We start from the raw sequence: 24328 nt of genomic DNA on the forward strand, positions 1-24328 counted from the left end.
GCAAAAATGAGAGGCCTCCCCCTTTTTCATTTAAACCTTTCTTTCCCTAACATTTTCATAAAGAGAAAAACCCCTAATAATGCAGAATGTTTAAAAACCACGATTCCTTGGGAACTCCTTTAAGAATTTGAGTAGTTAACAGTAAAAAAAAAATGGTTGAAGGGTGGTTTTAGCCTAATAGTATGAACAGAATGTTCTGTAAAAATGTCTGATGTTGCTGTACTATTTATAAAACAGCATCAAAAGAAAATTAATTAACCAGGCACAATAAATAATGACATGCATTTGCAGAAAAGATACCGCACTCAAACAGATCTTGTCTAGCCCTATCTTTCAAGTGGTTGACATCCCAAGGCCTGTTTTGTTTTCCTTGTGCGATTAGAAAAATATATTCAAATGAAATATCAAGATTATTTCCATAAAACACAATACATGCCTAAAATTATGACACCAGATACTCTAACAAAGAAGCAAATGTTATCGTTGAATAGAAAATAAATAAAGCAGTACTCTGAAGAGATTTCATAACGGTATAAGTCCCAAGAAGGGTGTATAGATAGCTACATGACATAAATGCAGCAACCTGAAGTCTCAAGCAGCACGCTGGAAGCCTTCAGATGTATGTGTATGATCCAATAGTCATGGTTCTGTATGGTTCAGCGAGGTGCAAGTTCATAAAAGATCAAGACTCACTGAATCCAGTGGAACTCATTTCTGATTGAACAAGCCAAGCTATGGAGAGCGCATAACAAGTGATCCCAGCAGCCCAGATCCATTCTCCTCAGTTTGAAGAAGATACTGTATCTTCAAAACTGTGAAACATTAGTTTCAAAATCCATGGTGAACTGCTGGTGCACATGGCTTCTTCCACATTTTTTTTAGCCACAGCATCCTTCATTTTCAGGCACCCATTCTACCTCCCCAAAATAAATATAACAATAAGGAATGCTCTAGTTTTGCTATCGTTAAGAGATGAGAGTTGGAAATCACAACAAAATATTTCATTGCTACACGGTGCACTGAAATGTCTCTAAATCAACGTTCCATTTACATATGAGGATGAATCCTGGTAGAGGATTAATTGGGGTAGAAATGTTTGCCTTCTCAGATAAAATTCAGTTTTGTAAACCAGATAGAGATACAGATAGATAGACAGACAGAACTATTTTAAGTATGATTTTAAAATAAAGTTGTTACAAACATGTTAAGGAAAAAAAGAACTATTATTTTTTTAAAAAGATGTTACGTATGTGCTTAGAATGGAAAAGATATTCAAAAGAGTAAAGGTTCCCCCGCACATGTGTGCTAGTCGTTTCCGACTCTAGGGGCCGGTGCTCATCTCCGTTTCAAAGCCGAAGAGCCAGCGCTTGTCCGAGGACGTCTCCGTGGTCATGTGGCCGGCATGACTAGACGCCAAAGGCGCACGGAACGCTGTTACCTTCCCACCGTAGTGGTCCCTATTTTTCTACTTGCATTTTTTAATGTGCTTTCGAACTGCTAAGTTGGCAGAAGCTGGGACGAGTAACAGGCGCTCACTCTGTTACGCGGCACTCGGGATTCGACCCGCCAAACTGCCGACCTTCTGATCGACAAGCTCAGCGTCCTAACCCACTGAGCCACCGCGTCCCTATATTCAAAAGAATACAACCTAGGAAATAAATCTTTTAAATTTTATCTTGCTGTTTTAAACTTGGTTAAAAAAGGAACTGTGTAATATAATTTAATGGGTTATGAATATACTGCAAAATCACAGGCTCTAAGATCTGGATATTTTCCATTATATATCTTGATAAACAATAACGATTAATTCAATGAGCAGAAAACAAACCAACTGCCTCCCTGTAGCAGACACAGAACATTAAGTGACACTGGCGTCAGCTGGTGCAAAAAAGGTTTGAAGTACTTACTGCAAGGTCACTGTACAAATGGTCACCAAAATAAAGGACTTTGGACCCACGCCAGCCTGTTAGCCGCAGAAAATCAAACAGATTGCCCTGAAATGTAGAAAGGGGGGGGGGAAAAGTGAGAATAAACCAAATATCCAGTTTCTTTACTGAAAAAGAAAACACTGCATGCTTGGCTTGAAAAGGTCAAGACAATACATCTCTTAGCACTTTGATATTTCAACAGAGCAAAGGAAAAATATTTCTTCATCATGAGCTGCTGATTTAAACATGGCTACAGATAGAGGCTTAAGGAGTTCTCACGGGAACTTGAATCAAATTAGAGAAAATGGGAATTCCTTAAAACCAAGTTTATAATCCTATCATTTGTACAATCATTAACTCAGTTCTTTTTCTTAGACATACACAGACACACACACACACTACTAGATTTTTAAAACAATTTATTGCAGCTATAATGGGAAAACTTTAAATTCACCCCCACTCACAATAATTTTGTCAATTAAGCCACTGCTTCAGTAAATAAACTGAACAACTGTGATAGCTTGTTACATACTGAATTTGTGCCGAAATATTATTTTAAACTTGATATACTGAGTCTATTGCTGCAGACCCCTTATTTCATGGTTCAACCTTTCTGTGAACTTTGGCTGGACTAACACTGACCTGTCAACAAACATTCAAATAATTTAATTTAATTTAATTTAATAATTTGATTTCTATACCGCCCTTCTCCCGAAGGACTCAGGGCGGTGAACAGGGCAATACACAATAAAAATCAAGTACAAAAATTAAAAAACCATTAAACATCATGCCCATAAAATCAATACATATTAAGTTAAAAACTAATTTTAAAAACCCAACCCCATCCCGTCAGACCAGGCCAGCTTGTTCGAAAAAGAATGTTTTAAGATCGCGCCGGAAGGAGCGAAGGTCGGGGGCCGTCCGGAGCTCAACCGGTAAGCGGTTCCAGAGGTCTGGCGCGCCCACAGAGAACGCTCTCCCCCTGGGGGTCACCAATCGGCATTCTTTGATCGGCGGCACCCTGAGGAGGCCCTCTCTGTGGGAGCGCACTGGACGGAGGGAAGTTGACGCCGGTCGCAGGTGTTGCCGTAGGTAATCCGGACCCATGCCATGAAGGGCTTTGTAAGTCATAACTAACACCTTGAACCTCACCCGGAGAGCAACCGGTAGCCAATGCAGCTCGCGGAGCAAAGGTGTAACATGGGAGTATCGGGAAACTCCCAAGACGACTCGCGCGGCTGCTTTCTGCACCAGCTGGAGTCTCCGGGTGGACCTCAAGGGCAGCCCCATGTAGAGAGCATTACAGTAGTCTAGACGAGAGGTCACGAGCGCATGAGTGACTGTGCGCAAGGCATCCCGGTCTAGATAGGGCCGCAACTGGCGCACCAGGCGAACCTGGGCAAAGGCCCCCCTAGTCACAGCTCCAATATGCTCTTCCAAAGAGAGCTGTGAGTCTAGAAGGACCCCCAAGTTGCGGGCCCTATCTACGGGGGGTAATAGCTCACCCCCCATGGCCAATGATGGAATAATCAGAATTTCCCGGGATGCCGGCACGAACAGCCACTCAGTCTTGTCAGGGTTGAGTCGAAATAGTACAACATAGTCTCCCTCCATTATGTTTTAAAAATTGGAAACCAAGTCAAGTTGCCTCTTTTATTATTACTGACATAATACATTCAACACATTCAATGTATGCCTGAAACTATCAGCTTGAATCTCTCTAATCAAAAGACATTTTTCATGTTTGATAAAAAACAGAGAACCATTATGCCAATTTCAGTGGCAATGTTAACCAGACATGCTATTATTCACCCACTATCCCAGTGATCTGAAAATTTTAGTTTGTTGACTTCCACATCAGTCTCTTATACAGGCAGTTAGGAACAAATATAAAAAAATAAGGCCAAAATATTTTCCAAACTGAAAATCTTCTGCTCATGTATAAGATCACACATGGTATGAATCTATAAAGTAGTTTCTACTTTCCCAGCCTTATTCCCAGAGTGTTCCATTAGTAAATACGTCATTTCTTCATATTTTGCCTTTATATCTGAATAATGTTATAATCATTGGCCTGGATCTCATACAAGATTCCCATGGAAAGAAGGTCTTCTTCCAGCCATGGAAGGCTTCTGACTCAACGAGACTCCACTAACAGAAGGCAAGAAAGTAAACTTTGTTAATTAACCCTCTCTGAATCTCATGCTGTCCAAACCTGACTTTAGGGTTGATGATTCTCTACAACAGAGAGTGACTACAATGGAAATTTGGATAGACCTCCCCATTTCTCCTACTGATGGAAAATTCCAAGCAATTCTCTATTGACGTGAGCGACTCTTGCTGGCTGAATAAAAGCAAGATTTAAATCCCTGTTCAATTAGCATAAAATCACTCTGCCCAAAATTATATTGTTTCAGCAATAAAATGTTCCCATAGTGTTCTATCTCAAAATAAGTCCTAAAGTTCTGAAAGCATATTACTAACATTTTTTCATTATCATCTTCTAAATAATAATCTTCGCAGCCCTTCTCAGGATTATACTAATTCCCAGGGGAAAGAAAATAGGAAACAGATTACTTAGCCAAAGAAAACATAAAACAACACTTTCTTTTTGAGTGAAAACAATGGAGACTGAATAATTTTAAAATAAAGGGCATGGTCCTGAATGAGAAGAGTTAACAGTCCAGCACAGACTACACATTATTTAACTTTTGTCATATCAGATGTTTAATGTTAGTATCAGGAGATGCTAACAATTTAAATGAAAGAACACATGGAATAGATTATAACATTAAGCTATTAGAAAGGACAGTAACAAAGATTATTTTTCATGGTTATCCTCATATCTGAAGTTAACTCCAGAAAGTCAGCATTATTAAATACCCCATGATAGTAAAGACAAATTACCAAGTAATTTTACCTGTTTATAGATTTTCCCCTTTTCCAGTTTGTTTATTTTGTCCCAGTGAAGAGAACCTTCTTCATCCATTTTTCTGAAAGGTCTTCAAAAAATCAAAAAGGTATAAGCTTCATTACAAAAATTCTACAAGAAAAGCTTTTAAACTGAAAATCAAAAGAATTTCAAGTACACTAATTTAGCTACTAAAAATAATACATAAATAGAAAGTACCACATAGATGAAATGCATGTATTGAGACTTGTACTGAGATTATTATCATGTTAAACAAATTACTGAAAAATGTGTTAACAAAAACAAATTAGGAAAACTGAGGTCCATGTATATATTGTTGTACTTATCTTATATCCCTATATTCGAACTTCTGGAGCTTGTCCCAAACCCGAATTTCTCAGCCTCAGCAACTATAAGATGTGTGGCTTTCAATTCCCAGATTTCATCTTACAGTTGCTAAGATTGAGAAACATTGCTCTAACCTGTACTGTGAATGTTGATTTCCAACTATTTTAAAACAGGAAACCTACAAGCAGGGTAAGCCTAAATCTAAATTGTTACCAAGAAGAAATTAACTTCACCATCCAGAACTCAGGAAAAAAAACCAACCAACCAAAGAAACATAAGAATCCCAAGCCTGATGATATAATAAAGAGCTTTACCCAATTTATGTTTTCATCCCATTTCTGCAACCTTCCAGTTTTGCAAATGATTAAATATGGCCCTGCGACACCAAAAGACAAGTCTGCTCCTAGTTTACATAATGTCACAATACTTAGTTTCAAGTATGAAATTTCACAAAATGAATTTTTGAGGGCTAAGTGTAAAACAAGGTGCTTTAAACATTTTGAAAATAGATCCAAGCTCAAAACAATGAACTCAGAACTGTTTTCTGTGAGGCTTGAAACACTCGAACTCAAAATAGCAGTTCCACACTCAAAGAAATACTTTGTAAAATTTCATACATCAGACACTACATACTTGACACTACACTACAGGCATGCATGCGAACATACACACACATACCCATCCATCCCAAAAGAAAGAATGAATAAGCAGACACATGAATGAATAACAACCAGAATAGCTTGAATTTTTTGTAGATAAAATTTTCTGTTCAGTGTCTGTCATTACACAGGGTAATAAAGCCTCAACATCAGCTGCGTGATGGCCTAGAGGTGAAGACGCTCGCCTCCCACTCAAAAGGTTGAGAGTTCAATCCTAGGCAGCAGCAGATGTTGCTCTATCAGGGTGCAAAGAGAAAATATCTGCTGTGAACTTGGCATAGGCATCAGGAAGGGGATAGCCAGTAAATGCTCAGCTTCACTCAGTTGCCCTGAGTCCACCCCAAAACAAAGGATTAAAGGGTCATAAAAAGAAAAAAAGCTTCAACATTCTTCTCATGAGGCTAAGAAACAATTTCACATGTTTACACACAATCTGGAAGCCAATTTTAGCAAAAGGAGTGTGAATTGACCTGTGCATCTATTACTTAAAATCATATCAGTTGCAAAATTAATTCTCCCACAGATGGTGTTAGGATAATGATCATGGCATGGCATCATGATATGGTACATTTTGGGACCTGTTCTGCTCATGGCAGAAAAGAAGAGAATATCTGTTTGTTGTTTTGGTGGAAAATACTGTATATATTTAAATATTAAGTGTGGATTATATCTAAGTAACGTAATCCAACCAATATACTTACTTTCGCTTATCAGTAAAGAAACTGGGCTTATCTGCTTGCACAATGACCATGTCAAAAAGGTCCTGCCAGTTTTTGCCAACCATGTATTTCATCCCTTTATCGCTATAGGCAAAACAGGAGGGAAATGTAAATAACTTCATGTTCACTTTGTTAAGCAAAAGAGTAGCTACTCTCAGAGTTCCTTCATACATTATTTCTGATTATGAGTCATTCAGTACATTTAGCAAAGAGCAGAGGTTCCTAACCACCTTTGTTAGCTGGTAAGAATAGGTGGCTATTCATCAATCTGGGGATTAGTGGACAATGGCATCTGTATAATGCTTAACTTTATAAGCATTTGGCAAGAGCAAGCGTTGTTGCCAGATGTTTCTTAGGCAAAGTTCAGTGAAAAGCCTCCTTCTTTCTCTAGAATTAAAAAATGAGTTACCACTAGAGCAGGGGTGTCAAACTCAATTTCATTGAGGTTGCCCTCAGGGGGCCGGGTAGGTATGGCCAGGGTGGGCATGACCTATTGGGTGGGCGTGGCTAGAGTGCATATGGCCTACTGGGTGGGCATGGCCAGCTCTACATCGTTCGCATCAAGGGTGCCTATGGGGGCCTGGGCAGGAGTGGGACAGATCTGAGGGTCTCTGGCAGAAGGAAGGTCTCTGGGCCAGGGCCAAGGCAGTGGGGGCCATTCCCTCACTGTTTCCACGATGGCTTCACGGGCCACATGAAACCACTTCGCGGGCCGGATCCGGCCCCTGGGCCTTGTGTTTGACATGTCTGCACTAGAGGATTTTCCTCATGCAGCTAGGATTTGCTATCAATCCCACTATTAGAAACATTATTATGGCCATTAACAACACTGAGGCTCTTATAGGGATTACTTAAGGAATTTGTAGGATTATAGACAACTAAGGAATGCAGGCACTGAACAAATAAATCATTTGATTTGATGCATGTTTGGAGTTGCCCTACCATCAGATAAAATAAAGAATGGTTTTTATGTCTCTAAACACTTGGTCCCATAACATTTACTAAGAACAACATTAATGCTTTATATTTCTCATTTTTTTACAATTGTTCCAAAACCTCTGAATGTGAGACCGTAACACCTTGTGAGAAGTAGGATATTAGATATTCCAGAATATTAGAGACCTATTATTTTCCTAGAGCGCTAATAGGTCGCTCCAGGTTTTTTTTTTTAATATGTAACTGTAATTAGAGAGAGGGAAGGCTAACTGAAATATAAAAAACATATAGTGTGCTATAAAGCTGAATGTTTGGGAAGTAAATGATTCTACTTCATTATTTTTTAAAGTACATCTTTACAGTTGTGAGCATTAAAGACAGACTTGAATATGTAACAGAATTAATAATAATAATAATAATAATAATAATAATAATAATAATAATAATAATAATAATAATAATTATTATTATTATTATTATTATTATTATTATTATTATTATTATTATTATTATTATTTTATTTATATACCGCCCTTCTCCCGAAGGACTCAGGGCGGTGAACAGGGCAGACATATAAAAAATACAAAAATACAAAAGTTAAAAGAAAATTAAACATATGCCCAACTAAAAACAGTAAATACATATATTAAAATGACAATAAAAACCCAACCCATCCCCCATCAGGCCAGGCCGGCTTGTTCAAATAAGAGTGTCTTCAGATCGCGACGGAAGGAGCGAAGGTCGGGTGCCATCCGGAGCTCAACCGACAACCGATTCCATAGCTCTGGGGCGCCCACAGAGAAGGACCTCCCCCTGGGGGCCACCAATCGACATTCTCTGATCGGTGGCACCCTGAAGAGGCCCTCTCTGTGGGAGCGCACAGGGCGGAGGGAAGTTGATGCCGGCAGCAGGTGCTCCCTAAGGTCACCAAATAGGTCACCAAATCATACGATGCTATAAAGATAAGCCATCTTTACTGACATTTTCAGTCCTCACATTTCTCTCTTTATATCTGCACATGACTGATCATTTCAGCAAGATGAATACATGCAAGTTAATACTTACACAAAACTAAAAGGACTGTTTGTGATGAGAAAGAGTTTTTTATTGTTGTTAACCAATCTATTTAAGACAGCATACGTTTCATCTCCATGAAGAATATATTTTTCTGCAAGAAACAAGTGAAGCTAATATTGCAATGGTAAAAGACACAGTTTAGTTACATTTCACCTGGTGATAATGAAATAATTCATCTACAGAAAGTATGGGAGCTCTCCAAAGAAGGAAGGAATGACAGGACCAAGAATTCTTCCTCTCCCTAAATCTCTGCTCTCAACTCAGATTTCTTTTGCCAAGCAGGGACAGTTATGAGAAGCTTCTGCATGGATAAAGTAATTGTGGGCAGCGTAAGAATGAACTAAAGTACTGTGTGTGGGATGAGACAATCCATCTCTTGAACTAGCTTTGACTGCTCACATCTGTTCTGAAGCACAGAAAGGGATCCAGTGGGTGCAGAGCGTTTCTAATCTTCCATGTCTAAACCAATTGCGGCTAAAAATATTGTCCATGTAATTATTGTTGTTTTATAGATATAGATATATAGATTGCAGTGGTACAGTAATTCAGTTAGGGAGAAAAGAAACCCCTTTTTTCTCTCGCTTACTTAATGTTAACATTAACAAATAGTTATGTCGAAGCATCTTTGTGATCACAGGTACGGACGCTAATAAGTATATACAAGGTGCAGAAAAGAAAGAATTTATTCTTTGGTTCTACCTCTTGGTGGAATACAGAACTGGTTGGTTAACCACAAGATAATATGCATAAAGTTTCACTCCCCTGATCAAAAACCATTACATGCAGTACTCATTATTATTCGCATTCAAAAGATAAGCCTTCACTGACCCATGTCCTTTTCAATCCATTTATACATCATTCCTTTCACATGGACATCTTTAATGGCATCCTAAAATTAGAAAGAGAAATTTGGTGTTAGTTTTAAAACCTGGCATTACATATTGTTACAAAGCTACCAAAAAGACCAGTCCAAACAATATTTATTTATTAGGGGCCGTGGTGGCTCATGTGGTTAGCATGCTGGGTTCATGATCAACAAGTCCATGTTTGAAACCCATGTGGTACTGGGAGATGGGGTTAGCTCTCGTCATTAGCTCCAGCTCCTGCCCACCTAGCAGTTTAAAAATGTTCAAGTAGATAGTTACTGCTTAAATGGGCACATTAATGGGGGTCCCCAACTGGGCATCCCCCAGGCAATGGTGAGGTCACCAGCTAATCCTTTCAACCCAGAAACAGCTTGATGCTTCTGACACGAATTTGAGCAAACAATATTAATTCATTCATTCATTAACTAATTCATTATTATTTTTTCATCTTTTATGTTCTAGAAGAATTATACTTACACTGATGTCCTTGAAAAGATGAACTTGGTCATACTCAATATTATGAGTCATGAAATAGTCAGTCACAGATGAAAGTAAGGTCATTTCAGGAAGAGAGAAAATGTCCATAAATTGTTTAATCGATGGACCCTACTCGAAAGAACGAAAGATTATTACTATTTTAAAAAATGTTGAATTGTGGAGTAGACAACAAAATATGATGTTGTTAAAGACAAATGCTCTCCCTTGTAAAATTAATGTATAAATACACTGTTTTTTTATAGCAGAGCAAAATATACGCTTGGCTTTGTTCTTCGTTTAGAATCAGCCCCTGCAACATTCCATCCATAAGTAAGACTTTAAATAAGCCATGCTTATGAAAGACTCATAAAGTAGATAACGCAAGAATGAGATGTTTTTGAAGCTTGACAAAACATTTTTCTATTAGAAATATAAAATACTTTCAAAACTCTTTTTTCTTCCAGCAGAACTAAGGGCTGATCTAAAGAATATGTGATTTCTGTCTGCTTTAAACTGTTGATTCATCTTTTTTATATTGGAGAATAATTAGAAATAGCCAACTGTATACATGAATAGCATGAAAAAGAAATTATATCAAGTTCCATGAACTAATTGCACAGAAAACCCATTCATTAAAGATTTAGAAGATTAAACTATGTTCCCTATCATTAAATTACAAAGCTAATTTTGGATCCAGCAATTTTTGGTTATTAGGGTTATTTGCATTGCTTTTTGCATCTGTTCTAGCAATAAACAATTTTAATGCCATAGTATGCATGTCTAATACATTATAGCCCTTCCTGAAGTAAATTAACCAATAACTATGAAACAGTATAATATTATACATATCCAGAAAACTCTTTACTAAATTATAGAAAATGTTTAAATGAACTACAATGTTAGTTCCCAGCCTCCTTATTCAGAGTTGAAAACTTTAAATAAATATAGTACAAAAAAGTATGTTCCCAGGATTTTTCCCCTTTTGCTATTTAAAATAATTTTAAATTATCTTCAATTAAGCATTGTGCAAGAAATGAAAAACACATTTGAACTGGTATGCAGAAAAAATCAGCCTCTTCAAAATATTCCACCAACTTTTCCTGCTGGCTATTTCCCAATGGAGCAAAAATTAGCTCAACGTTTCCATATTCCAGTGGAACAAAGCACAAAACATTTTGAGGTCAATGAGAATTTGGAAAAAAAAACACCTTGCATTTTTTTTAATCTTCCAAGGACAAGAATAAGTGAGGTAGTAGTTCCTAATGAATTCTATCAGCCATTCAGCTAACAGAAAAATTGACCAACGGATTTTTTTTAAAAAAATTTAACATTAAAATATAAAGCATTTTAAAATATAAATGGTAAAATATAAATTAAACTATAAAGCATTTGTAACAGCAATTGAAGCTAATTAGTTAGAAATGATACCAGAATCCAGAATTCTCTGGATTTTTCAAGAGAGTCTTCTCAATTGTTTAAGTAAATCCTGAGTTGGTGAGAGAAACTATCAGACAAATGCCACAACACAGATAAGAATTTTTAGTACATACTAGGATGAAACTAGATGATTGTTTTAATTGAGAGCAAGTTCCTTCTTATGTCCTCTGTGATTTAAATCCCAGGCTTCTCTTTCCTGCCTTTCCCATGCTTAACAGATATCCTGCTTTATGTTTCTCAGGCTGAACTGCTGATATAACCGACATACTTGCTTTGGGAAACTCTAGCTCTCTACTTCATTCCCACATTCAGTCAAGCATATTAACAAGACAAAAGAACTAATGCCATCACTTTTATATTTCCCCCCCCCAAGCCAAAAAGCGCTACTAATTGAGAAAATAAACATACCAGCCAGCCACATTCCTATAGTTTTAATCTTGAGACAGTAATTGCAAGTGTTCCAAGCTCAGAACAAACTTGGCATTTTCAAACGTATCAGTTCCCTTGTTTTATGACTTTTTTACTGGATTCCTCCCCCCCCCCCCTGGCAAAAAAACCCTTTTTCTAGCCTCACCAAATCCAGCTGTAGGATCACTCATACTGAAAGTTTATAAAAGCACAAATTACTAATTCAGAGTTGATTTGCTTTGTTAGTTGAACTTTAGGTGGAGGTATATGCACACTTCGATAATCACCAGTCATCTGGACTGGTTTGCTGGATTTTGAAGTGTGCACTCTGAGCATGTTCGTTGCTGAGTCTCCAGAGTGTATTTAGAACTGCTAAAACTCTGTGTCGCTTGGGTCTTTGTTCCTGAGTGTTGTGCGTGATTAAATGTTTTAATGTTTCTAACTATTGTTTTTATGATATTGTAAGCCTTCCAGAAATGCTTCACAGTGAGATGGCAGCATATTTAAATTTAATAAATAAATAAAATCCATGTTTTCCCACTTGTGCTGAAAGCTAAATGTCAGTTACATTGGCAGCCGTACATCCCTTTTGCTGATAGCTATCAAAGCTTCACTTGGCTTTTTCTTTTCAAATATTATGACTGTCTGCAAATCCATGAACTTATCCAAGGGGCTGGCCAAAGGAAAACAGGGAGATAAGAATTTTGGAGTATGTAGACAATCTCTGTGTTGCATGCGGCTTAGTGCAAAATAAAGCAATAAAACGTTACATCCCAGCCATTGCTTTTTTTTCCCACAAGGTACATCCACATAAGACACCATACCATCCAACAATTCATATTTATTTTCCAGCACACAATTTTAACATACTGTAATGGTAAAATACGGTATTTGAGCAAACAAACATTAAAAATACTTTTTGACAAAGTTTTTGTCATGTAATCATGTTGCCTCTTCCAGATTATTGTCTTGCATTTGGACACTTCCATATTTTTTTCTATTATAGGTAGTCCTCAATATACAACCATTCATTTAGTGACTGTTTGACACTGCAACACCACTGAAAAAAGTGACTTATGAGTTTTTTCACACTTATGACCACGGCAGCATCCCCTAGTCATGTGATGTAAATTCGGACACTAAGGAATTGGCATATATTTGTGACAGTTGCAGTCTCCTGGGGTTTTGTGATCATGTTTGCGACCTTCTCGCAAAGTCAATGGGGGTGCCAGATTCACCTAAGAACTGTGTTACTAACTTAACTGCAGTGATTCACTTAACAGCTGTGGCAAGAAAGATCATAAAGTGGAGCAAAGTTCACTTAACAACTGTCTTGCTTAGCAGCCGAAGTTTTGGGTTCAAGTTGTGGTTATAAGTTAAGAATTACCTATTATTTTATCAGCCTTCTTTTTTTTTCAAGAAGGAGAAAGGGAGGGAAAGAAGGAAGGTTGCACAATATATTTAATAACACCATAAGCTCTCTGTTCGGAAGCACCTCTTATCTTGAATTAAACAATAAAAGTGACTCTTTAAACTATGGGCATTCTTTGTATATACGGAATATCACATACACAGTGCAAGTCAGAATGCTATTTATAAAGGGTGGATCCAGTTAAAATACAGAGAAATTCTGATGATACAGGGTGATTTCCAAGTTCAGGTTCATAGACCAAATGATCACTTCTGCCTAAAGATAGTCCAAGGACAACAGGAGTATATGTTATTCTATTAAACAGCAAGAAATTAAACAGTAACCCATTAGTCCAACTTTACACATCTGAACAAAAAACAAAAAACAATGAGCCAGGGAAATTTTTTTGGATGTATTCATTGTAAAAATAAAAACTTCCTATATTATATTACATGAAAACTGGTATTATGTGAAAAGGAAAAAAAAGAGATCATATTTCATACAGAGGAGATAACCATGTTACTTTGCCATTGACAATAAATTCTACGCAGTTTGTTGTCTTCCCAACTACTTTTTCAACCTTCAATAGAACCAGGCAGATAAATAAAATTGTTACTACTACTTTATTCCCATTATTGAGTAGTGCCGCTACTAATGATACTAATGAACCTAAATAAAGAAATTGGAGAAAAATTATGTCATCGAAGCTGTGCATAATATATAATCCTGTTTATAAATCTTCAGAGAGAGAAACAGTACAAAGACTTAATCCTAGATTGAATGCTTGAAAGCTACAATGGCAGCAGAACATTTTTGTGGCAATTGTATGATCATGATCATTTTCAAAAGGAATAAACAAAACACAAAGATATGGTCAGATTTTTCACATCTACAGTGAAGCAACAACGATCTTTTGTGACCCCGGACTATTTAAGAAAAAAAGAAAACTTTTCTGAAGTTTGTGTTACAAAGTAGAAAATACTTACTGTAAACAATACATGTTTGTTTGCCTTTGTACAAAGTGCGGGGAACTAATAACCATTGTTTACTCTAGAAAGAAATCAACAGGTCCGGTGGATTTTTTTTTTAAAAAAATAGTTAAATGTGTTTGCAACTAGCACTTTTGTTACCGTTTTTCTCAACACTGGGAAGATATCATTAACATTTTTCTTACTGAAGTTTTAGTCTGGTAAGATGATCTGATTAAACTTTCAGCATTTAATTCATTTAAATCTAATAAATTTTCAGTAAAGTGAATTTACTTTACCTTGCCATAAAAATCACTCATCTGGTATAATGGGATATGCTGTGTTCCACCATACATTTCAATAACTTCTTCATCAGGCACTGGGTTTAGCCCCCTAAAAACAAATTACAATAATTCAGTCAGGAAAACACTAAAAGTTAGTTGACATCTATGCTCATATTATCCTAAAATCTTCAGGGAGGTTGCTTTTTAAGAGAGTTGTATTATCCTACTTAAAAGCATCTCAAAAGAAGGTATTGCCAAGAAAACAGGCATGTTCATGCTAACACCCCAGAAGACAAGCTTAGGGCCAAAAAGATCTTAACAGATTTGAACAATGGACCCTAATCAACAACATGAAATTTAATGTAGAGAAAAGCAAGGTTTTACACCAAGGCAGAAAAAAAACAAAGGTACAAGTACAGATTAGGCGAAACCTGGCTCAAAAACATTAACTGTGAGAAGGACCGTGGAGTCCTAGTAGATGCTTAAACATGAGTCAGTAATGTGCGGCGGCAGCCAAAAAAGCTAATACTATCCTTGGTTATATAAACAGAGGCATAGAATCAAAATCACATGAAGTATCAGTACCTCTTTATAAAGCCTTAGTAAAACTACACCTGGAATACTGCATCCAGTTTTGGTCACCACATTACAAAAAAGATATTGAGACTTTGGAAAAAGTGCAAAGAGCAACCTAAGATGATTAAGGGCCTGGAGACAAAAAACATATGAAGAATGGTTATAGGAATTAGGTATGGCCAGTCTTGAGAAAAGAAGGAGTAGGAGTGACATGATGGCAGTATTCCAATATTTGAGGGACTGCCACAAAGAAGAGGGGGGTCAACTTATTTTTCAAAGTAGCAGAAAGAAGAAAAGAAACAACAGATGGAAACTAATCAAGGAGAGAAGCTACCTGGAATTAAGGAGAAACTCCGAACAGTGAGGATTGTGGAACGTCTTGCTTTCAAAAGTTGTAGATGGCTCATCACTGGAGGTTTTTAAGAAAGAACTGGACAGCTACCTAACTGAAATGGTATAGGATCTCCTGCTTGGGGAGAAGACCTCCTCAAGAACTGAAAGACCTCCAAGGTCCCTTTCAGCTCTGACTGATTGAACGAATCTCAAGATGGTGAGTTTGTCTCAAGAGAAGAATTTATCTTTATCGGCACTGAATTTGAAGAGAAATTGTACAAGTGAATTGACATAATTTAGCACTTATCAAGATATTAATGAAGACTGGTGGCAATTTTTTTGCTTAAGATTCATTACTGTTCCATTGACCCAAGTGAGTTTCTAACATTATCATTGTTAATTGAACTCAAGTTTCTGAAGAAAAGGAAACAGCCAATGTAGAGAGCCATAAATTTAAATATTCCATGATTATAACAAAAGTTGCCTATAGATAAAATGTCTCCAAAATACACAAATAACCTCATATGATAAGATTGTAGGACAAAAGGGAATTTAATTTTTCCACACTGAGTTAATTTTTAACCAAAGCAGAAAAACCGATTAATAGGGCAACATTTAGTTGAAGAAGCAGAAGAGTATTACTGAAATGCAGCTGCATTAGCAAATACTGCTTCCTTAAATCATGATTTTTTTAAATATCTCCTTTGTTCAAAGTTTGTCTAGAGCAGTGTTTCTTGAACTTTTTTCTCTTCCCGTTTTTAAAAATCATGGTGGATCCCAAGAGTTTTTATTTATATAATGAATATTTAAAGTATTAAAAATTAAGATGGATTCATTTGCTGCCATATTGCTTCTCGTGATTGTTTGAAGGGATTTCAATATTGCACTGAAATAAGGCTGGAATTAATTGTATTAATATAGGCTGGAAAATAATTTTGATTTCGCGGACCTCCTGGAGAGTGTTGGCCCAACCCCGGGGGTCCTAGGACCACATTTTCAGAAACACTGATCTAGACCTTCTCAATCTTCTGTTATTCGTAGCGTTTCCAAAGTAAAAGCTAACATGAATTGCAATGCTGTTAGTTTTGCAAATTCTTCCGCGTGCCACAGCAACATTTTAAAAAGATTCACTTTGAAGCTCTATGGGTGATACTTTTGATAGAACTCTTGATTTTTTAAGAGAGCCAGGTTGCTGTAGTGGTTTAGGAGCACCTGGCCAACGACTTCTGAAAAAAGGTTGCCAAGCAAACTGCACGGCTAATACTTGTCATCACCAGGAGTCACCTTTGACTCAAACAATCATAACAAAAACAATGTTTTATTTCCCATGCAGGCTGAGTTGTAATACAAGATCAATTAATCTCCTAATATTTATAGCTAAATTGGTTCTCATATGCCCAAACTTTTAGTCATTGATCCTTTAATTTGGCACCAATTTCAGAAAGACTTGCCAGGACACTCAGACTTCAGCAGCTCAAGACATTTTTCTGGAGCAAGTAAACAATCCTGTGCCATCACTCATGACCCATATTTGCTTCTGATTCCTATGTTAAATGTTGCACAAAGAACAACTGTTTCTATGCTCCACAAAATGCATATAATTTTGCTAAACTCACTGATAGGCAGTGCCCAGTTGAACATAGTGGAAAGCATCAATCTTCATCAGAAGACTCTAAAAGAAAGGTAGACATTTGTTGTGCAAATAATTCATACTTTTAGCTTGAAGAATTTAATGTTCAAGAAAAACAGACAAAACTATTCTTCACAAGGCAATGCATTTAATGCTACATTGGCAGATACAAATATGATGTATATGATGATGACCCACCCTTTTTTTGTTTATGTCTGCGTAGAGAGTCACACCATACTTCTACTTCCACTGAAGAAAGAAAGGGACAGAAGGAATTTTGTACAGATAGAAGCACCACTCTTACTATTTTTGCAGAGATAGGTAACTTTCTAGCGCAGAGTTCCCCAATCTTTCGGGGTTGGTGGCCCGGAGTGGGGGGCAGGAGGGAAAGAAGGGACAGTTTTATGGGGGGGGGTTAAATGCATGTCCACGCATGAACACCCATTACTCACATCAATGGGGCTGCGAGTACACACACATGTGGGGCTGCGAACGCTCGCAGTGACGCTGGTGCACTGGGGGCTGCAAAAGCCCATGATGCTCATGCCAACAATGGCATGAGTGGGTCCACAAACACCCGCGACATTCACGGTGATGCTTGCGTGAGTTGGGCTGTGAACACCTGACACTCGCGCTAGTGGGTCCATGAATGCCCATGGTGCTTACGGCAATGGTCATGATGCTCACACAAGTGGGACTGTGCGCGCCCGCGCATACACACATAGCAGCCAGCCACTCACGTGGCCCAATGGCCAATAGGCCATGGTCTAGTAGTGGGCCACGGTCCACAGGTTCAGGACTTCTAGCTGATCAATGTGCAATCTTGTATTATTTCAGGGATCAGTTTTATTTCTGCATCAAGAACAACTGGTATTCTAGCAGGCATTATATTGACATCTTCTACTTTAAATAACTAAGAGGAAGAGGTCCATTTTTTAAATGGAAATGCTCTGATGTTACTTTTTGTAACTCCTGCTATCTTATCTCTACTTATATCTGAACAGTTGCCAGATGAGAACATTTTATTCATTTACCATCAACTGTTGTGACAATGTCTCCTTCCAGATCAGTTGCAGTGCTTAAATTTTCAGTTTACCACATCCTATCCTGCTTCTAACTTCCAGGAAAAAATTTTTTAATGCTGTAGAGCCAGCAGAGATTGAGGATTTGTTAGAGCTGTAATTATTCCCTACTGGCGACAAAAAAAAAATGCTAGCAAAGGGAAAAAATAAGATGACAAAGTACCCTAATATTGTTTACAGAGATCATTGCAATCGTGCCTGCAAAATGCTGAAAAAAAGACTTTCCTAACACCCTTCCCATGTTTTTCAAGCCACTTTGGGCATTATTAGCATCAAGTTCCTCTTTCTTTTTGAAAAAAACAACAACCATATACTGAATGTAGCTGCAAAATTTAGAAAATCTTAAGCCATAAGCAAGAATATTCCACCAGATTTTATTGCATAGCATTATCTGATTTTTTTTTAGATTGTCATACTATGTAACTACAGGGAAAGAAGGGCTTTATAGGTAGCCCAAGGATTACAATCACTTGTTCAGTTATGCTGGCACTGAACGAAGGAAACATACGACCAAACTGCAAAGTTGTGGCCATTGCAGGGACCGTGCAGTCACATAATTGGGCTTTCAGCTCTTGGTGCCAGACTCACAATTGTAATGTAGTAGAGAGCGGTGGTCACATGATTGTGATTTCCAATGTTCCCTGCTGGATTCTCACAAAGTAAGTCGATGGGGAAGCTTGCAAGAAGTTTCAAATTTCTCTCCCCATGTTTTCCCCTCCCGCGCACTCACTTGTGCTTTTAGTGTCCACCCTCAGGATCCGGCCTTCTTTCTGTGTTGCCCAGGACCACCTGCCTATAGCTCCCACTCACGGGCCTGCTTGCCTGGCCTCCTGCCTTTTCTTATATTGCAGTCACGTGTGCTTCAGTGATCCATGTGGTCCTGGGATTACAACAGTAACTACGACTGCCATTGACAAGTAATGCAATTGTGTGATGTTGTGTTTTACTTTTTTTAAATAATGTTATTAAACATTGTAGGTAATAAAAATAAATACAACTTAATACAAAAAAGGCAAAAAGAAAGATAGAACGTGTAGAAAAAAAGATATAGATAGGAAAAAAACCCATAGCAAATAAAAGGAAAATATATAAAGAAGTAACTTCCCCCGTCACCTCAAGTATAAACAATTTTCAAAATTTGTCACCTTCTCTTAAAAATATAACAAAAAAAATCTCTTAATCCCATACTTCATGTCATATCTCTGAACAGATCCTAGATCAGCAAAAGCCCATCAAAGATTGCCAGAAACAACATATCCATTTTAACCTTGATCAAATAAACCCACCCTATATTCCATTTCTTTTACTTTACAAAGTTGATCTTTAATCCAGCAAAACCTTCCACAACTTCTTTCAAAAACTATATATCTTTAATTATATAAGTTTTAAAATTATTTTCTGGAACTATCACTCACAAATATCTTTGAATATGTCCAGTGTTAAAGTATTTTGCTTCATTCTGTGTTTAATAAGTCATTTTTTTCTTTTCTTTTATTAATTGTAATCTTTAATTGCTTCTGACTCCCTCTAGTGTTCAGTATTCAAATTCCCACCTTATCATTTTTTCCCCAGAATTCAAAACAACAGCATTTTTCTATGGAAGGATTCCTATGATCAATTTCAGAAAACCTTATCAAGTTTAAGAAAAAGATACAATACAAAGTAATAGAAAAGGAAAAATTAGGGGGTAGGGGATCGAAAGTAGAAAAGTTTAAAAGTGACAAGAAAAAATATGGAGAAAAACAAAAAAGGAGTGACTTTTTATTGTGAGAGGTTTTAACATAATATAAAAAGTATATAACACTATAAATATATATTTACATAAATATACAATAAAGATATATACATATTTAATAGTAAACACTAAATATAAACAATATTTCTGTAATCATAACAGATCAGTGGTAAAATCAAAATTTCTTTTTCTTAAGCAAGATGTATAAAAGTAGTCTCCAAGTAGAAACAAAGTCAGACAAACTTGTATCTTTCATCAGGATAGTCAGTTTTGCCATCTCTGCCAGTTCCATTAATTTCACAATCCACTGTTTTTCTACCTCTGTACACACAAAAATCTCACTGCTCAATTTCAAAATCTCATTTTCACATCTTTCTGTACTCCTATTCTGTTTCTAACTTTTCAAAATCTATGTTCTAATCAATCTTTTGCCACTTATACAGACACGTACACATACACCTATGTTTTATATAAATGTTATACATATTTATGTCCTTAAACTTCTCTTTAGAGCTTCTTTCACCAAGAATTAAAGTGAACTCAACTGGCACATCTTATCAGATTTGTTGATTAGAATGTTCTTAATAGCTGAAAAGCAGGTAAGAAGCAATTTCTAAATGTGATCAGGACATGAGGTTTGACATACCCATAGGCTATATTGTGCTTATGAGCTTAGTGGAATCCCTTGATTCCCAACCATTCCACTTAGAAGCTGGCCACATAAATCTCAATTTCTGTAGTTTACGCATTAGATGCAGCTATCTGGAGAACAAGTGGGCAACCTCATGATCTCTCCTTTATCTGAAGAGGTTTGGCTGGCCAGAAAATGCTATGTGGCTGCCAACCTTACCGCACTGCCATCTCTGCTCCTTTGTCTTCACCAGAAGTCACATGATGTTGTGCTTCACAATGCTTAGTGATGGAAGTTTTGATCCTAAATTGCTGTTGTAATTCAAGGATGATTGTTCTCCTGTGTATATGTGTAAACCCACATGCATACATACACCATTATTGATTAATTTCTCCAAGAATAGCTGTAACTTAACAAACTAACTAGATACTTCAACATTTCCAATTTCCACAATGAACCGAATGATGTTACTAAATATGTGAAAGACCAACTGAAAACATATTTACTGTATAACTCACCTTGTGCACATCATAATGAAGTCCTCTTATGGCAAAACCAGGAATGTATTCATATTTCCTAAGTCCCTCTGGGTACTACAAGACATTTCATTAGAAAGGATGAGTATATTCTTTCTAACTGGCATACATGCTATATGGTAGAACTGGTAGAAATCTAGACAACTAGCAAACTGTATGGCAATGGATACATAGAATATAGTTTTAGAACAGGAATATAATCAGCAATAAAACTCATCGGACAACTGCAGAGGGTGAAGTGACAAAAAGTAAAGAGGTGATGTAGAAACCTGGTCTTTTTTAACATGCCTTAAGAATAGAAATGTGAGCTGTTTCCTCTGAGGGGTGATTTTATTTATCTTTGACATGAACGTGCATATGTTATATTCTTTGTCACAGATATTGTAAATCATAATCTTATTTATGGAAATAAGTTATTTAAGCCATTCATAATTGGAACTGATTGAAATGGCATAAAAACTACTTCTGGGGAGTAATATCAGACTAAGACAGCTTTGTTTTTAGCAGAGCCAATGATTGTGGTAGAAAGCTGATTGGGGAATTGGTGAAGGAACCAGGTCCCTGAATTTCTTTCCAGAGAAAGAGAGGACTTGGGATTGCCCAGAGCGCTCCTTACAGACCTTTCCCGTGATTGGGCCATAAAGTAGCAGTTTCTGGCAGGTTTTAGAACTCTGGGTGTCGGCAGAGACCACTTTCCCCAAGCTGCAATCAGAGCCTTTCATAAGGGCGCTGGATTTGCCCAATAGGAAATAAAAAAATAACAAATTAATTGTGAGATATCGTTTGAAGGGATTAAATATTAATATTTTCAATTTTCCAGTGGCACTTAATAGAATTTTTCTTGATTAAGTTAGAATGATGAGCTTTTCCACATCAGTTTATAGATGTAAGACTGTGGGAAGAAGAGTTTTAGAGAAACTGACAAGGTATCGTGTAAAGGAAAGAATGATGAAGTACTTGTGTATATACACACATACTATATGTGTGTGTGTTTATTTATTTCTAGTATAATTTAACGGACTTTTGCTGATTAAAATTGAAAGATGAGATTTTATTATTTGCCAATAGATAATAGATGTGGTATGGAATGAAGATAGTTTTGGTTAAAAAATTAGAGATGTCAAGCTATGTTTCTATGTTTATACTTGATGAAGGGGCAAATTATTTCTTTCTATATTTTTGGTTTCTTTTCTTTTTTTTATATATTTCCCCCTTTTCCCATCCCTGCTTTTCTCTTTTGCTTCTTTTTTATATATTTTTTAGTTTATATTACTTTATCTTTATAATTTTAAACTTCAGTAAAAATGATTGCAATAAAAAAGGAAAGGAAAGATAAATAAAATAAATAATTTAAAAAGTCATGTAGGGGCTGAGCTAGGCATGGGGAAAAGTGGATCAAATTCCATTAACAGGTGAACAAAGAATTAGGGAAAAGTTTGCTGCTTTAAGCCTTTCTCATCAATACTAGATCTCAATAGACCGTGGAAGGTAACTATGAAAGTCAGAATCTAGAAACACAAAGAAGTCAAGAAATGTAGAAGTAAAAAGTACTTATCTTAAAATCATTTCCACGCCATACTGCCCCAATCTATTACAGATCAAGCATCACACAAGAAGAGATGACGAAAATTGCAAACTTACCTTATACTGCTCAATTAGGATATCTCTGGCAGTGTTGAATATCATTGAATGTAGCAAGTTTGAATATTGTGCCAATGTATAATCATAATCAAAACCATAGATCTCAACGTCTCCCAAGCTAATCTCATTATTGGCATAGATAGCTGCAGGGTTAAGAAGATTGCAAACACCTGGTGGAAGCAGATCTGGAAAAAGACAAGAAAAATACAGGCACTATTTTGATCCAAGATTATGCATAACAGGAATACCGTGTAAAAAAAATAGGGGGTTAGGGTAGGGTGGGATGAAATATTCCTTTTTTCATTATAACTGGGTATTGAAGACTACTGACATTTTCTTTCAGAACAGATGGTCCAAAAAATAAATATTTCAGCCAATTCAAGCATTCCAATTTTCATTACCAAAAAGAATAACTAAAATAACTAGTCACAGTTTTGAGATGGGCAGCCATATACATTGTTTACTTAAATTAGATCCTTTATTTGTATTGTTAGCTTGTAGGTTTTTACACATATAGTGATTAACCCTGTAAAGCTAAACAAAGGGTATGTGTATTATAATGTAGATACAGCCTAGTCTTTCCTATTTGAGAGAATAGGAATATCATCTAAACTGAATTCTTCATTTTTGCCACTTGAACACTGATATATAGGATTCTAGAATTGCTTTATAATAAATGGAAAGCACTTTCCTTGTTACGGGGTTTCTCTGGAATTATATAACTGATCTATTTACACTCCTGCATTGTGAAGATCAAGAGTTTTGCAAGTGGGTTATTAGTTCACCATAAAAGAAAAACAATCTCCCTTGCTCCCTCTACAGTGTTAACTCCTAATGTCTGCTAGTACTAATCCCTAGAGTTTTGTTTTGCATGACTTTTTAGAAGTGGTTTTCCATTGCTTCCTTCCTAGGGTTGAAAGGGCCCAAGGTCACCCAGCTGGCTTCATGCCTAAGGTAACCGTTTTTTGCCTGGTACCTTAATCATTACTGTATATGACACCAGCTCTTGAATAGCTGTTGTTTGTGCTAAGTCAGTCTTGACTGGCCCAAAGTCATGCTGACTTCCTGCCTAACCCAGAATTAGAACTCAGTCTCTTAGTTTCTAGTCTGATGGCAATTTTCTATTACAAGTACATATCTAATGGGAGGATGAGAAGCATTGCATTTCTTAGCTAACAGGTCAGAACTGTGAAGATGGCATTCATATAGCAAATTTCATTGCACCAAGGAACATTATTAGTTTCTGTCTACAATTATTATATAACCTCAAAAGCCCATTATTATTGAACAACTTGGTTTTTCAAGGGCAGAAAGAAAAATACTGTGAAAGCAGTTAGCATCAAACTACTTTGATGAGTGAAAAAAATATGCTTCCTGGCATGATACATTTTTCAATTAATACAATGCTTCCCAGAACACTCAAAAAGGCTTTGCTAGGAAGATATACTTTAAAAATAATAATTCTGTTTCAGAGTTGAAGTGGTCTAATAAAGTGGTTTCATGAAAAACAAATTCCACGAAGTAGAATTACTCATCCTCAGAAAACATTTCTATCAATAGAGCACAAATGGAAATACTATATCGGTAATGAAATCTTCCAACATACTGCTACATATTATGTTTCAGTTAAATTACCAATATTTTATAGCAAATATGTATCAGGAGAGGAAGGACATAGGAGATCTGGAATAGACATTGCATAATTACTTCCTACTGTTAATATTGGGGAGCAGGG

At 36.7% G+C, this 24328-nt stretch overlaps 1 protein-coding gene across 1 annotated transcript in view; it reads right to left on the reverse strand.

The window, feature by feature from the left end:
* The window catches only part of NT5DC2 (5'-nucleotidase domain containing 2), a 31856-nt gene that overhangs the window by 4798 nt on the left and 2730 nt on the right, over positions 1-24328 (reverse strand). Inside the window, exons 2-11 of the mRNA XM_081316824.1 lie at positions 22594-22778; positions 20935-21009; positions 16955-17010; positions 14445-14538; positions 9922-10050; positions 9407-9467; positions 8567-8669; positions 6548-6649; positions 4849-4930; positions 1908-1994 (exon numbers count right to left, since the gene is read on the reverse strand). Of these exons, the coding sequence (XP_081172950.1) occupies positions 1908-1994; positions 4849-4930; positions 6548-6649; positions 8567-8669; positions 9407-9467; positions 9922-10050; positions 14445-14538; positions 16955-17010; positions 20935-21009; positions 22594-22778 (974 nt within the window). The remainder of the gene's footprint in view (positions 1-1907; positions 1995-4848; positions 4931-6547; positions 6650-8566; positions 8670-9406; positions 9468-9921; positions 10051-14444; positions 14539-16954; positions 17011-20934; positions 21010-22593; positions 22779-24328) is intronic.

The sequence above is a fragment of the Vipera berus genome (assembly GCF_964194415.1).
Source record: "Vipera berus genome assembly, chromosome: 2".
NCBI lineage: Eukaryota > Metazoa > Chordata > Lepidosauria > Squamata > Viperidae > Vipera > Vipera berus.